The 16392-nt window shown below is 37.8% G+C and overlaps 1 protein-coding gene across 1 annotated transcript; it reads left to right on the forward strand.

Moving 5' to 3' along the window:
- The first annotated feature begins 1942 nt into the window (after positions 1-1942).
- actl6a (actin-like 6A) lies at positions 1943-16282 on the forward strand. The gene is made up of 14 exons (XM_017479836.3): positions 1943-2135; positions 5460-5536; positions 5615-5789; positions 5973-6073; positions 6187-6284; positions 6440-6534; positions 8365-8471; positions 10287-10376; positions 10489-10550; positions 11247-11361; positions 11493-11573; positions 13453-13548; positions 15061-15147; positions 15767-16282. The coding sequence occupies exons 1-14, from the start codon at positions 2111-2113 to the stop codon at positions 15845-15847; spliced, it is 1290 nt and encodes a 429-aa protein (XP_017335325.1). The 5' UTR covers positions 1943-2110; the 3' UTR covers positions 15848-16282.
- The last annotated feature ends 110 nt before the right edge of the window (positions 16283-16392 follow it).

A 16392-nucleotide genomic window follows, 5' to 3' on the forward strand; every position in this document is an offset into this window, starting at 1 on the left:
CAACCCCTGTGGACACATGGACAACATGTGAAACTCAACACAAACAGTAGCCGTAGATTTGCTTGCTTACTTATTTGTTTGTTTATATCCTGTAGCTGATATGTTCTGCATGTAAACCAACCTGTTGGATTACTGTGTTTATTGTAGCAGTCCAAAATTTCATGCAAAAGTCCATGCAAGAGCAGAGTACAGCCAGTTACAGTATGCCCATATTCTTTAACCATAACACCAATGTTATTGTAAAAATGGACATGCAAAAGTTAGTACAGTGAATTTTAAAATATCTATGTATATGTATATTCTATACCTTCTTTTGTCTTTAGTGTCCCAATGTTTGTGCAATGCCTCTGATTGATTTTCAGTCTTATCTTAGCTTCAAAATGACTTTGCTATATACAGTGCTGTCAAAAACTGTTTGATTTCTTACTCAGGCAACCTGCGTAAACACGTGATACAGTTTTATATATATTTTTTTATTGAAGCAAAAAAAGTTATCCAACACCGATCACCCATGTGAAAAACTACTTGCTCATTTAAACTTAAAATCTAGTTGTGCCACCTTTTGATGCAATTACTGCAACCGAACATTCCTGATAACTGGAGATCAGTCTTTCACTGACTTCTATGACTAGGACTTACTCCTATGCTTTGAATCATTGTCTTGCTGCATAATCCAGTTGCCCTTGAGTTTCAACTTACAGACTGAAAACAGAACATTTTCCTTTAGGATTTTCTACTGGGTTAGCAGGGGTTGCCACTCTTCCATGGATGCCATTTTTGCCCAGTGTCTTTCTGATAGTGGAGTCATGAACAGTGACCTTTATTGATGCAAGAGAGGCCTGTAGTTCCTTTGATGTTGTCCTTGGGTGTTTTTTGACTTCCTGGATGAGTAGTTTCTGTGCTCTTGGAGGAACTGTGGAAGGTCGGCCACTTCTGGGAAGGTTCACTGTTGTGCTGAGTTTTTCCATTTGGAGATCACTGTGGTTTTTGGAGTCCCAGAGCCTTTGAAATAGCTTTGTAACCCTTCCTAGACTGATGTATTTAAATCATCTTCTTCCTCATCATTTCTGGAATTTCTTTCAATTTTGTCATAGTGTGTTACTGGGTAAGACCTTTTAACCAACTTCATGCTGTTGAAAAAGTTCTATTTAAGTGTTGATTTGATGGAACAGGGTTTGCAGTAATCAGGCCTGGTTGTGTCTAGTCCAACTGAACCCCATTATGAATGCAGATTCATAGATTTGGGGAATTAGTAACTACGGGGGCAAATACATTTTCACACAGGCCCAGTTGGTATTGGATAACTTTTTTGCTTCAACAAATAACATTATCATTTTAAAACTGTATTTCGTGTTTATTCAGGTTGCCTTTGTTTTATCTTAGATTTTGTTTTAATTTCTGAAACAATTTGGAGAGAGAGAGAGAGAGAGAGAGAGAGAGAGAGAGAGAGATACCAGATAACCAGGAGGAAACCCACATGGACACTGGGAGAACATGTGAAACACAGGATTGAACCTTGGACGCTGGAGCCGTGGCCCCTTTTCTACCACCCTGGGCAGCAATCATACCTGCATCACTGCTCTGCACTTGCAAGAATACCATTTATATAAATAAATTCAACAAATGAATTAGCTATAAAAATGTATATTTTTCCTGTACATCTAGCCTATTCTATTCCATCTAGCTATTTCATCTTATTGCATTTTTGTCCATTTATACAATTGACAGTCAACCTTGTGCACATTGGAGCTTTGATAAAATGCGCAATAGAAATCCACATGTATGTTAAATGTAATGTCTATGTGTGTGTGTTTATATAATTTTTGACACTTTATAATTCCTGTTAACACAGAAAAATTTTATCACACAAACACAAACTGTCTCTGTAATTTTCCTTTTAGCCGAAAGGGGGCGACGCTGTACTTTTGAGTTCAAATCACCTCCGTTATTCTTCCACACCATAGAAGAAGATGTCTGTCGCGTTTCCTTTGTTGTGATGAATTCTTTATTATAAAAGAAGAAGAAGAAGACAACATTTCGGATTTATATTTAACCAGGAGCGGATTAGTCGTATTTGTAATAAATAAATCTACATCTATCGTTGGCTATAATGAGTGGAGGAGTGTATGGTGGGGGTAAGTGTGTGTGTGTGTGTGTGTGTATATATATGAGACCTGGAAAATGAATGAGAGCCCGCCACGTTTGGCTAAGATCGCTAGCTGTACCGAGGTAGTTGGAATGTAAACTAGTTGTTATTTGTTTGCGTTCAGTCCCGTTAGTAAAATGTTTATAGCTTTAATTAGTTATAATGTGTATATATTAGTGTGTGTGTGTGTGTGTGTGTGTGTGTGTGTGTGTGTGTGAGAGAGAGAGAGAGAGAGAGCGAGAGAGAGAGAGAGCGAGAGAGAGTGAGAGAGAGTGAGAGTGCTGCGCAGTGACTGCATCGCGGTTACACTGCACTTCATCTTCATTCAGTGTGAATGTTTGATTAAAACCGTAATTAATGCACTGATTTCTTGTTTAGTTCAATTTCTCTAACTGGATTTACTCTTTCAGAGTGTGTTAACTTTTTTCCTTTTCTATTTCTTAATTCTATCAACCATTCTTCACATCCATTCTATCTGCTCATCCTATACTATCCCTCCATCAAACCATTCATCTTGTCATATCTTACCATCCACCGATTCGATCCTATCTATCCACCCAATCATTCTATACTATCATTCATCCTATCCTACCGTATCTGATCTCATCCATCTATCTATTCTATCCTTCCCCACACTCCATCCATCCATTATCTATCTATCTATCTATCTATCTATCCTATTTATCCAAGTAAACAATGTAAAATATAGATGTAGCTAAACCAATGGACCCAGTTGTTTAAAAAGTTTAATCCGGATCAGAATGGTCTGGATTTGAAAATCCCATTTTTTGCTATCCAGGATTAAGTAATCCATCGTACTTTTGTGTCGGCTTTTAGATCTGATTGGATCACCCTGATCCCGATATAAACCTTTCAAGATGATCAAATCCAGAATACTAGTGCTCTAAATTGAACTACAGATCACAATGTAGACTCCTAGTTATGTAAAGAACAACAGGTAGATTAGCCAGCATGGGGTCACTTTAAGTGTTTTTATTTGAAGAGACAGAAAACAGCACAATAAAACAATACAAACATCCCCTTGCTACAAACAAACAAATCTACATTATTCACAAATACATTGTGGATATTTTGAATAAGTTTTAAATCGTAAAAAGTCTAAATGGCCAATAGTTAACAGAATTAACTTTTTAATATTTACAAATTAAATGCTACTGAATGGATGCTGTTGATTGAAATATTTTTTTATTTAATATTCTCTGACTTTGTAAACATTACATAAAAGTATTGTCAAACTCATTGTAACTTTTTTGTAGTTTAGTTTACTGCTGTTTTGCAGAGAGTAGTAAACAGTTTGTTAGCTAAATTATATATCATAATACACACCGTATATCATAGAAATGTCCTCAAGTATCGTGATATGATATTTTTGTCATGTTGCCCAGCCCTGGATGTAAAGGGTTTGAATACTCCTGGCTTATACTGCACGTGCCTGTCATTTTATTATTTTATGTTTCTACTCAATATATTATTCAAGAGTGACAGGAAATAAATGTATCATAAAATAAACACTGCACTTACTGCATACAGTATCTCACAAAAGTGAGCACACCCCTCACATTTTTGTAAATATTTGATTATATCTTTTCATGTGACAACACTGAAGAAATGACACTTTGCTACAATGTAAAGTACTGAGTGTACAGCTTGTGTAACAGTGTAAATTTGCTGTCCCCTCAAAATAACTCAACACACAGCCATTAATGTCTAAACCTCTGGCCACAAAAGTGAGTACGGCCCTAAGTGAAAATGTCCAAATTGGGCCCAATTAGCCATTTTCCCTCCCCGGTGTCATGTGACTTGTTAGTGTTACAAGGTCTCAGTTGTAAATGGGGAGCAGGTGTGTTAAATTTGGTGTCATCGCTCTCACACTCCCTCATACTGGTCACTGGAAGTTCAACATGGCACCTCATGGCAAAGAACTCTCTGAGGATCTGAAAAAAAGAATTGTTGCTCTACATAAAGATGGGCTAGGCTATAAGAAGTTTGCCAAGACCCTGACACTGAGCTGCAGCACGGTGGCCAAGACCATACAGCGGTTTAACACGACAGGTTCCACTCAGAACAGGCCTCGCCATGGTTGACCAAAGAAGTTGAGTGCACATGCTCAGCATCATATCCAGAGGTTGTCTTTGGGAAATAGAGGTATGAGTGCTGCCAGCATTGCTGCAGAGGTTGAAGGGGTGGGGGGTCAGCCTGTCAGTGTTCAGACCATACGCCGCACACTGCATCAAATTGGTTTGCATGGCTGTCGTCCCAGAAGGAAGCCACTTCTAAAGATGATGCACAAGAAAGTCCACAAACAGTTTGCTGAAGACAAGCAGACTAAGGATGTGGATTACTGGAACCATGTCCTGTGGTCTGATGAGACCAAGATAATCTTATTTGGTTCAGATGGTGTCAAGCGTGTGTGGTGGCGACCAGGTGAGGAGTACAAAGACAAATGTGTCTTGCCTACAGTCAGGCATGGTGGTGGGAGTGTCAAGGTCTGGGGCTGCATGAGTGCTGCCGGCACTGGGGAGCTACAGTTCATTGAGGGAACCATGAATGCCAACATGTACTGTGACATACTGAAGCAGAGCATGATCCCTCCCTTCGGAGACTGGGCCGCAGGCCAGTATTCCTGCATGATAACGACCCCAAACACACCTCCAAGACGACCACTTCCTTGATAAAGAAGCTGAGGGTGAAGGTGATGGACTGGCCAAGCATGTCTCCAGACCTAAACCCTATTGAGCATCTGTGGGGCATCCTCAAACGGAAGGTGGAGGAGCTCATGGTCTCTAACATCCACCAGCTCCGTGATGTCATTATGGAGGAGTGGAAGAGGATTCCAGTGGCAACCTGTGAAGCTCTGGTGAACTCCATGCCCAAGAGTGTTAAGGCAGTGCTGGAAAATAATGGTGGCCACACAAAATATTGACACTTTGGGCTCAATTTGGACATTTTCACTTAGGGGTGTACTCACTTTTGTTGCCAGCGGTTTAGACATTAATGGCTGTGTGTTGAGTTATTTTGAGGAGACAGCAAATTTACACTGTTACACAAGCTGTACACTCACTACTTTACATTGTAGCAAGTGTCATTTCTTCAGTGTTGTCACATGAAAAGATATAATCAAATATTTACAAAAATGTGAGGGGTGTACTCACTTTTGTGACATACTGTATGTATGATGTTAATGGTGCAGTTAAAACCACAGGATGAATAGCATACAAATGAGTGCACACTAAACTGTCATTCAAGCTGTATGAGAAATATAACAGAAATCGGTTCTTTTTCTGTCTAACAGACGAGGTCGGTGCACTGGTGTTTGATATCGGCTCCTACTCGGTGAGGGCTGGTTATGCTGGAGAGGACTGCCCCAAGGTTAGAAGAAAGCCTTGAATTCACGTTTGCTGCATAATACGTGTGTTAGGTTCGCTATAAAAAAGCGTTGATTTGCAGGCTGACTTCCCTACCGTGATTGGAGTGACTGTGGACAGGGAAGATGGCACTACTCCGATGGAAACAGATGGGGATAAGGGCAAGCAAAGTGGAACGACGTACTACATCGACACCAATCAGCTCAGGGTGCCACGAGAAAACATGGAGGTCATGTCACCTCTTAAAAATGGCATGAGTAGGTGTCTTTCTGTCATCGCTGTTCATTTGTAGGCAAACAAAATATAGGAAAAAGACTAGAACTTGAAATAATTAGGATGAATTTTCATCTAATTCTTGTGACAAATCTATTTTTCTTTTTATGCACAAAAGTATATATATTTTTTTGGATAAAATGTTACATAATCTTTATTTCTCCTAGTTGAAGACTGGGACAGCTTTCAGGCCATTTTGGATCACACCTACAGAATGCACTTCAAATCTGAGCCTAGCTTGCATCCCGTACTGATGTCAGAAGCCTCTGTGAGCTCCACACTCACTTTAATTTCCTTATTAAATGTGTCATTGTAAATATACTGACGCACACACATGCACATTTTACTTACCCTAGTTCTCTGATTTTAATTTATTTTCAGTGGAACACACGAGCTAAGAGGGAGAAGCTGACAGAGCTTATGTTTGAACATTACAACATCCCTGCTTTCTTCTTGTGTAAAACAGCTGTCCTGTCTGCGTATCCTTCACCACAAGTTTGTCTACTGTTCGAATTGTTTTCCCTTTCAGGTTTCAGTACATGTCTACACTCTCCAGAGCTCATGTGATGAGAAATGATTGGTATAATATTGGTCTGGTACATGTAGCAGCATTCTTAACTCTCAAATATATCAGATTTGCAAATGGACGATCCACTGGTTTGGTGTTAGACAGTGGTGCGACGCACACAACTGCTATTCCAGTGCATGATGGTTATGTCCTGCAACAAGGTAAATAATCCCTTTGGTTTCTTAGCGTTAGCTTTTGAGTAAAGAAAAGTACTTGCAATCTTTCTCACATAGTTGACGGGTCTGCAAGCTCCTTGGCCCAGTTGTTCAAAAAGTTTGATCTGGATTTGAAAATCCCATGTTTTGCTATCCAGGATTAAGTAACCCATCGTACTTTCATGATGACCGAATCTGGATGACTAGTGCTCTAAATCGAACTACAGATCACAATGTAGGCTCCTAGTTATGTAAAGAACAACAGGTAGATTAGCCAGCATGGGGTCACTTTAAACCAATAAAATAATACAAACATCCCCTTCCTTTTCAATGTCTTTTAAACCGTCAGACCCCTCATCTGGACAATAACAAATAAATACAAACAAACAAATATGCATTGTTCACAAATACATTGTGGATATTTTGAACACGTTTTAAATCATAAAAATTCGAAATGTCCAATAGTTAAAAAAGAAGAGCTTTCAGAGTTTGTGTGTGGAAAGCAACAAGGGATGCAGTTGTTAGAAACTACTTTTGACTGGTTCATCTCTGATGAATATGATTTAATCATGATAATTAAAAATAATATTTCATTTTAATGGTCATTCGTCATTGTATATTAATTCCAATGACACCATGTCATTGGATTGGATTATTTATGGGGACAAAACCAAACATTTTTTACTTTACTGCACTGAAAAGCTTAATTGGTAGCCTTATGCGTACTTTATCTATTATATCTCTTTAACAGTTAAACAAATCTAGTGCAAAATAGATATAAATGTTGTATTATTTGACCAGTATTAAAGTTTTATTAAATTTTTTTCCTGAAATCCTCCCTGAATCCACCATTCTCCTGGGATCATGATAATCCTGGATATTTTTTTATTTTTGATTTTTTTTTTTTTATATAACATAACGGGTATCCCAGTCCTACTATTTGAACAACACGTACTGAAAGTTTTATCCAGATCAAAAGCAAGATTGGATTTCATGATCTAATCTGATTTCAGAATCCTTTTTTCTATTTTGAACAACCCAGTTTCAAGATTAGAGCCAATCCGATAGCTGAAATCCGATCAGACTACTTCTGAACAACTGGGCCCTGCTTCTAATTTTATGGATTTGACGGTGTGATAAATGTAGGGGTGTGATTTTGTGAAATACTGAAACTTTATTTATGGACTTTAATGTTGTGAATTCTTTATATTTCTGGATTTCTTGAGTTATTACTGATGTCTGGTGAAAATTTCATGTGAATAGCCTCATTGGATATATATTTACTGAAAAAAAATATTGACTCGTTCAATACTTATTTCCCCCGCCGTATATGTAGGATCCCCGTATTTGCAGGGTGTAGCGTCCGAGCCCCTCAGTGGATGTCTGAAACCGCAGATAGTAGCGAGCACTATATACTGTACATACCTCTGAAGTTTATTTTATAAATTAGGCCCAATAAAACCAATTACCAATAATAACTAATAATGAAATGGAACAATTATAATAATTAAAGTTACGTGAATGTGGTCTCTCTAAAAATATTTATTGTACTGTACTCACTCTTCTTCTTCAATGATTAACATTCCTGACTGAGATTCCATCACGTTATTCACAGTAGCGTGCAATTTAAATTATGAATGTTAACTGTATAAAAATACTAGTTTCCCTTGCCAGAACTAGATTTGTGGAGATGTATTGTTTTTTCCATATAAACACATTTAATAATGCAAGAAGCTTAGCAATTGAATAAACAATCCTTTGTGTCCTATTGTATAAACCACCCTTGTGCACCATTCTGTATATTGGCACTGAGGGACTGTTCTTTATTTTTCCCAGGCATTGTCAAGTCCCCACTCGCAGGTGACTTCATGAGCATGCAGTGTAGAGAGCTGTTTCAGGAATTAAGCGTCGAAATCATTCCCACATACATGATTGCATCAAAGGTGAGGCTTTGTCTGTTTTATTTTTGCTTGCCGTATACACAGATTATTCCACATTATAGCGTAAGGTGTCACATGATCATGTCACGTTATTGTGGAAGTGGGACAGATAGTATTTTTGCACTTGAAAACAACCTGAAATCAATTTGTTAGCTCATGCCTTTGGTTAGATGGTCTACAGTTCATTTGTAGTAAATATTTCTCCCTCATCTCTAATCTTTCACTAAATATTCATTCCCGTCTCTGAATGGCCTCTGATTTCTTGAATAAAGCTGGCTTTATACTGTACGATATTCCAGCCCAGTTTTGCTGCTGGAGACAAAAATTGCACATTGCAAAAGCACTCTTTGGTCGCAAGACGAGATCAGAGCTGCGTCAGTGCTGGAAAATTTGAGTAAGTGCAGTTAAAATCTTTGTCAAAAATCCATCAATAGGAGGTCTCCGAAGGATTACGCAAAACTCACAGTACATCTGTTAATATAGTGGCAACGTGCTATTGAATGGAAAAGATGTCCTTATTACCTCAAGCTCACTTTGAAGAATGTTTGCTTGTGCCCTGTTTTCTGCATGATACCAGATCTGGCTGATTGTCGATGATTATTGAAGCAGAATGAAGTCATTTTGTCATTAGAGGATCTTTATTGTATAATCTGAAATGGCAAACTCATGTTATCACCAAGTCTGTTATAGAATTCAGCCAAGATTTGATTGGGCTCAGTGGTTAAAGGCTCTGGGTTACTGATCAGAAAGTCAGGAGTTCAAGCCCCAGCACTGCCAAGCTGCCACTGTTGGGCCCTTGGGCGAGGCCCTTAACCCTCAATTGCTCAGTTGTATAAATGAGATAAATGTAAGTCGCTCTGGATAAGGGCGTCTGCCAAAATGCCATAAATGTAAATGTTATATATCATAGTGCAAAAACTGGCTTAAGTTTTTCACAGCAGAATTGTGAATGGGCCAAAAATAAATAAAAGATAATTTGCCATTTGTATCACCTCAAAGTGCTACTTAGGGGTGAGCACAAACTACCAAAAATAATTATACTTTAAATCTTGGGACTTAGCATGATGGTAGTCTAACCCAGTGTTTCCCAACTGGGGTGCTGTGGCATCCTGGGATACTGTCTAATGAGAGCAGGGGTGCCGTGTAAAAATCCATCGAACATTTCTAAAATGCTAAAATGTATATAAAGCATTTAATATATATGATAAATATCTGATGTTTGAAATAATAACACAGACACAGAAATGATGAGACAGACACACACACGCATAATAATAATAATAATAATAATAATAATAATAATAATAATAATAATAATAATAAAAAGAATAAATTATATATTTAAAAAAAATTCCCTCCCTCTCGCCGATCTGTCAGCAGCATGTCAACTTCAGTATGCGTGTGTTTTTTCCTAACAGTTAGCGTGTGTAGTGCAAAAGAATATGGACTTTTAAGAATATTCTTAAAAGAAAAGCTCCAGATGCTTCGGGACCATCAACTTCATCCTCATGTAGCTATCTAGCATTAGTGTTTGTGTAGGGTGCCAATTTTTTTTTTTTGTGACACATTTTCAAAGGGTGCTGTGACTGAAAAAAGGTTGGGAAACGCTGGTCTAACCTGCACAAATTTGCAGTTTCACTCAAATATGTCACGCTCCTGAATAAGAATGCATTTATATTCCTGTTTCACATTAAAACTAACTCTTAAATGCAGCATTGTTGAAGTACAAACAGTGGTGCCAAAACTTTGAAGCTCTGATACACCAGATATGTTGTACATTTCATTACAACAATTTATACTGCTGTTTTCTTATTAAAGGATTCAGTACGGGAAGGATCACCAGCCAGCTGGAAGAAGAAAGAGAAATTACCTCAAGTTACTCGCTCATGGCATAACTACATGTGTAACGTAAGGACGTGTAGTGGTACAGAGACGATGCTACAGGTCTACTGTACGATAATAACCTGATTCCTGATGCTCTGATGCGCTCGGCTCTAATCAGCTGTGTTCTTTTTTGCAGACTGTTATTCAAGATTTCCAGGCCTCCGTCCTGCAGGTTTCGGATTCCCCTTATGATGAACAGTACGTCCATGTATTCTCTTCTTACTTCACGTCAAACACCGTGCACAAATGTTATAACTAGCTGGTCACTATTTGTTTAAATCCAGACAGGATGAGCATTGAGCAGGGTTCCCACAGGTCATGGAATTTCTGGAATGTCATGGAAATTTAATAGTCTATTCCAGTCATGGAAAGACTGAATTTTATCATTTTGGGGTTGAAGTCAGGGAATATCAGGGAATTTGGTTTGTAAATTTTTCAGATGTATTAGCTAAAATGTGTTTATATGTATAAAATTCATTTATTTAATGTCTTTTTTTTCTTTTTACAGTGTACTCATTTGCTGAATGTGACATGGTGTTATGGGTTAAAAATGTACTTAAAATGGCTTACGGTACCTTGCAAATGAATTGATTTTATTTCCATTAAAGAAATATATTTTGTTTTATTAGGACCATTTTGTTTGAGGTGTAAAGACTAGTCATGAGAAGTATATGTTCTTTTTAAGCAATGAAAACTAAGTTTTGCACTGAAAGTGTCTGTTAACCAGGAAATCGAGCTTACAGATTTAATGGGTTAAAATTTAGTTAGTTTTTTTTTTTCTCTGCTCAGTACCCAGGCAATACATTGTACCATTCTTCGTACAGTAGGTCATGGAAATTCAAGATTTTAGTCAGGAAAAGTCAGGGAAAAATCATGGAATTTTATATTTGACAGGGTGGCTGCTCAGATGCCGACTGTTCACTATGAGCTACCTAATGGCTACAACTGTGACTTTGGAGCTGAACGACTGAAGATTCCCGAGGGGCTTTTTGACCCTTCTAATGCAAAGGTAAGCACTGTTAAACAATTCTCCCTGTGATTACTGTTCCTCTTTCTACAGAAAGTGTCATCTCTTAAGGTGTGTGTGTGTGTGTGTGTGTGTGTGTGTGTGTGTGTGTGTGTGTGTGTGTGTGTTTATAGGGGCTGTCTGGAAACACCATGCTGGGAGTAGGCCATGTTGTGACCACCAGTGTCGGCATGTGTGACGTTGATATCCGACCAGTAAGAACTTTTTATGTTATACAACTTAAAATGGGTCTCCAAAGTGGGGTAAATGTCTAATCATCATGAGATCATGAATGGCCAGGAATCCAGGAAAGAATAATTAGCTCTGTTTTCTGTGTGGAAGGTCAGCCTTCCTCCTCTTTCCTTGTTGATCAGAGTGCCACTACCAGTTGTGGTCATCTGTTAGCTCACACTTAGAGTAGGACAGTAGCACTCTCCTCTAGGCATGTTTCTCTGTCCTGTGACAATTCATGAGGAGTAGTTCTCGAAGATCCAGTGGCTCGATTCACGTCTCGGAGAAATTTAGTTTGCTTCCATCTTCCCTAGTTGGTAAGTGTTGCACAGTAAGAGAAATTTGGCAAACAATAGGGAAGTGACAATGACTAAATTGGATATAAATCCTAAAACAAAGTCAGTTTCACACCTATTGGTCTGAGATTTTTGGTTTTCACACCGCACATAATTAAAGGAACCAGAAAGCAAAAATAAAATAAAATGATGTTATCTGAGGGGTGTGTCGTTTTTGTAGTACAAAAAGCGTTCCTATATTGGTCAGAAAAACATTGTCAAGTGTGCATAGAAAGTCAAAAATCATCTGAGCATGGAGAACACTTAGCGAGATAATTATATATCGAACTACTTTAAAACATTTTTGTGTATAGCGTCCAGTTTTTATTTTCTCTCTGTTTGTTCGTCCAAATATCTAGATCACATCACGTTTCTACGGTGGCCAAGAAGCGCAAAACAAATCACAAATATGAAAACAAAATAACTAATTATAAACACAAGGAGAAATCCGAAAACAAATGAACAAGTCAGTAAACATGTTAAGTCGGACAAAAAAAACGGAAAAAGGTGGGTATGTTTTGCGAATGGATTACTTGCACATCTGTCAGTGATGATGTACAGGAAGTAAGAAATTGTAAACAACTTTGTTTCTTGTAAATTAGTGGACTTCTGTATTTATTTTAAACCATTTTTTGTCCATAGCGAATCTTTAAATTTTACATTGCAAGTTTACATTGGCAAGAAAGGAGAAAATGGCATTTATTCAGCACTACTTTGATGTGCCGTGATTTTGGATCTGCTGTTAACATACCATCACATAAAGATAAGCTTGCGCTCTCTAAAGACACACCTAAAGGTCGCAGGTCTGTTTAGAAGAAAAAAAAACTATCCCCATTAAGTGAAGTAAGGAATGCTGTAAGAGCAGAGCTGCATGGACCAGGACAGTTGCTCGGCTACAGGACAATGTGGTTAGCGTTTCAGCAGAAACACAAGTTGCGTGTAAAACGTGATGTGGTTGCTGCAGACTGCTGTACTTCCTGTATATCTTGATTGACAGATGTGTCGTCCAATCAGCAGTAAGTAATCCATTTGCAAAATATACCTACCTTTTCCATTTTGTCCTACTTCTCATTGTGTGTTCTGCCTTGTTATTTTGTTTTTGGATTTGCCATTGTGTTTATAATTTGTTGTTTTGTTTTTAGATATTATTTTGTTTTCATATTTGTGATTTTGTTTTGCACTTCTCAGCCACCGAACATTTCTGCAGCAGTACAGCTCTGCTTTTAAGCTCACCTCTACCAGAAAATTTATATCTTCTTCACTTTCTGCAGTTGGGTCGATTCATAATCAAATCACTTTCTCACTGTGGCAAATTTCACGTTTTCCCATTGCACAGCTGCTCTTGGACCGGTTGTTTTGGTATCAGAGTGCGATTGCTGTGTTCTCACCTGCTTAAATGAGCTGTACCGAGGGGTAAAACACAGCAGGGTTCGATTCAGAGAGACTAAACACTGCATATGTGAAAGCATCCTTTGATATTTTGAGTAGATCCTGACAGGTTTTTTTTTTTTTCCCTTTTTTTCCCCAGGGTCTGTATGGCAGTGTAATAGTTACTGGAGGAAACACTCTTATCCAAGGATTTACAGACAGACTAAACAGAGAACTCTCTCAGAAGACACCACCGGTTTGTTCTACTGCATGAATTTATATATTATCTAATATGATCTATTATTAGGCTTAGATTATTTAGAGTATCCGTCGTAAGACTTGGTGAATGAGACATTTTTTGCCCCAGAGTGTATGGTGTTAAAACAGCATAGCTAGAAGCTGATATTACCCCACCCTGATTTCGTCTGTTTTTGCGTATATCTCATACTAAGTTTTAGATCTTCAAATGAAATGCAACATAAAACAAAGGCAACCTGAGTAAACACACAATACAGTTTATATTTATTTATTGAAGCAAAAGATTGATCCAACACCTATCACCCATGTGAAAAACTAATTGCCCCCTTAAACTTAAAATCTGGTTGTGCCACCTTTAGCAGCAATAACTGTAACCAAACGCTTCTGATAACTGGAGATCAGTCTTTTACTTACTACTAGGACTTACTCCTATGCTTTGGGTCATTGTCTTGCTGCATAATAAAGTTGCGCTTGAGTTTCAACCTACGGACTAAAGACCGGTAATTTTCCTTTAGGATTTTCAGGCAGAGAGCAGAATTCATGTTTCCCTCAATTATAGCAAGTTGCCAAGTCCCTGAAACTGCAAAGAATCCCCACACCATCACACTTCCACCACCATGCTTGACCATAGGTTTGTTCTTTTTGTGGAATACTGTGTTTGGTTTATGTCAGATGTAACGGGACCCCTGTCTTCCAAACAATTCCATTTTCAACTCATCAGTCCACAGAGGATTCTACCAAAAGGTTTGAGGATCATCAAGATGTGTTTTGGCAACATTCAGACAAGCTTTAATGTTCTTCTGGGTTAGCAGTGGTTTTCACCTCGCCACTCTTCCATGGTTGCCATTTTTTGCCCAGTGTCTTTCTGATAGGAGCCATGAACAGTGACCTTTACTGATGCAAGAGAGGCCTGTAGTTCTTTTGATGTTGTCCTTGGCTCTTTTGTATCTTCCCAGATGAGTAGTCGCTGTGCTCTTGGAAGAAATTTGGAAGATGATGAGTCCCAGACCCTTTGAAATAGTTTTGTAACTCTTCCCAGACTGATGTATTTCAAACACCTTCTTCCTGATAATTTCTGGAATTTATTTCAACTTTGCCATAGTGTGTTACTGGATAAGACCTTTTAACCAACTTCATGCTGTTGAAGTTCTATTTAAGTGTTGATTTTATTGAACAGGGTTTGTAGTAATCAGGCCTGGTTCTGTCTAGTCCAGCTGAACCCCATTAGAAAATGTAGTTTAATAGATTTGGGGAATTAATAACTATGGGGGCAAATACATTTTCACACAGGACCAGTATGTTTACTCAGGTTGCCTTTGTTTTATCTTAGATTTTGTTTTAATTTCTGAAACAATTTGGTAAGATATACAGAAGAAATCAGGATGGGGCAAATACTTTTTTCACAGCACTGTGTATAGAGAATACTATGGGATTTATTACCCAATTTTGTGCCATCCTATTAATCAGCCTCTTTACAGCACAACCACAATGAAAATGTTTATATTGGCAGAGTATGCGCTTGAAGTTAATAGCCAACAACACGACCCTGGAGCGCAGGTTCAGTGCATGGATAGGAGGCTCTATCCTGGCATCACTGGTGAGTACTGCTTCACTCATTTTCAGTGCTGTGGGTTAGAGGTCGACCGATTGATCAAATTTGCAGATTAATCGGCACCGATAACAGATTGTTGGAACCATCCGTTATCAGCAAAAATCCACACAAATAGTTTTTCCCATTTGCATCCCTTGTGGAAGCGGCTGAGGAGGGTCCTCTGTCATTATACAATACAAGAGTGGCCTCTAGAGGCGAAATAAAAACTGACATTGGTGTGTTATTTGAATATATGAATATATATATATATATATATATATATATATATATATATATATATATATATATATATATATATATATATATATATATATATTTAAATTAATTTGGACAATTTGAAGTGTTATTTTTTGGTAGTTTGGATTTTATATTTTAGTAATGTTTATTAATATTTATATACTTATTAAAAAAGTGAAATTTCATGGTACACTCAGTACAACTTGTTTTTGTAAGAAAGTTCAGCAATATTTTACTTTGTTTTCGTTTAGTATCCATTTTAAAAACTCTTAAAAATCCACTATCGGTTGACCTCTACTGTGGGTGTATCGAGGAAATAACACCGCGGTCTTGTGGTTTTCATCATTATTTTGCTCTTCATCTTTAGGGAACCTTCCAACAAATGTGGATTTCCAAGCAGGAGTATGAGGAAGGAGGGAAGCAGTGTGTAGAGAGGAAGTGCCCTTGACCAACTCCAGCAGCTTTTTTTTTGCCTTTTTGATTCTTTAAAAAAAAAAAAAAAAAAGAGCTTCTGGTAGAACAGGCCTTCTTAGTGGACTCAGGAACATAAAGGACACTTGTACCGAAATAATACAAAAACTAGTTCTGCTTTCTAATTACATGTCTTTTGATTTTATAACTCTGTAATAATTGTCATGGTTGCGCTCTTTTCTATACTCGTGTTTTTGTGTCACATTTGGCAGTTCAGAGAAAAGATTCAATTCTGTATTTTAGATAATGATGGTGTTATTTGGCACATATACAAGTAAACTCTGGTCCTCTATCCTTCAAGTTGGCTGCAGAGAAAATTATCAAAGTAAAGAAAGCAATATATATATATGGTAAACCCCTTGTGTTTTTAATCAGTGATTGGCCATTTTCAAAATAAAGGTTTTTTTTGTGACCACTTTGTGTGTTTTAAAGTTTCTTTGTATCACGGCTCATTATGCATTTGAAATTGATATTTAGTTTGTCTATCAATCTGAAGCAAAGAGCAGAAGCCATCAAGTCCAA

Source organism: Ictalurus punctatus, chromosome 11 (assembly GCF_001660625.3).
Source record: "Ictalurus punctatus breed USDA103 chromosome 11, Coco_2.0, whole genome shotgun sequence".
In the NCBI taxonomy this organism is placed as follows: Eukaryota; Metazoa; Chordata; class Actinopteri; order Siluriformes; family Ictaluridae; genus Ictalurus; species Ictalurus punctatus.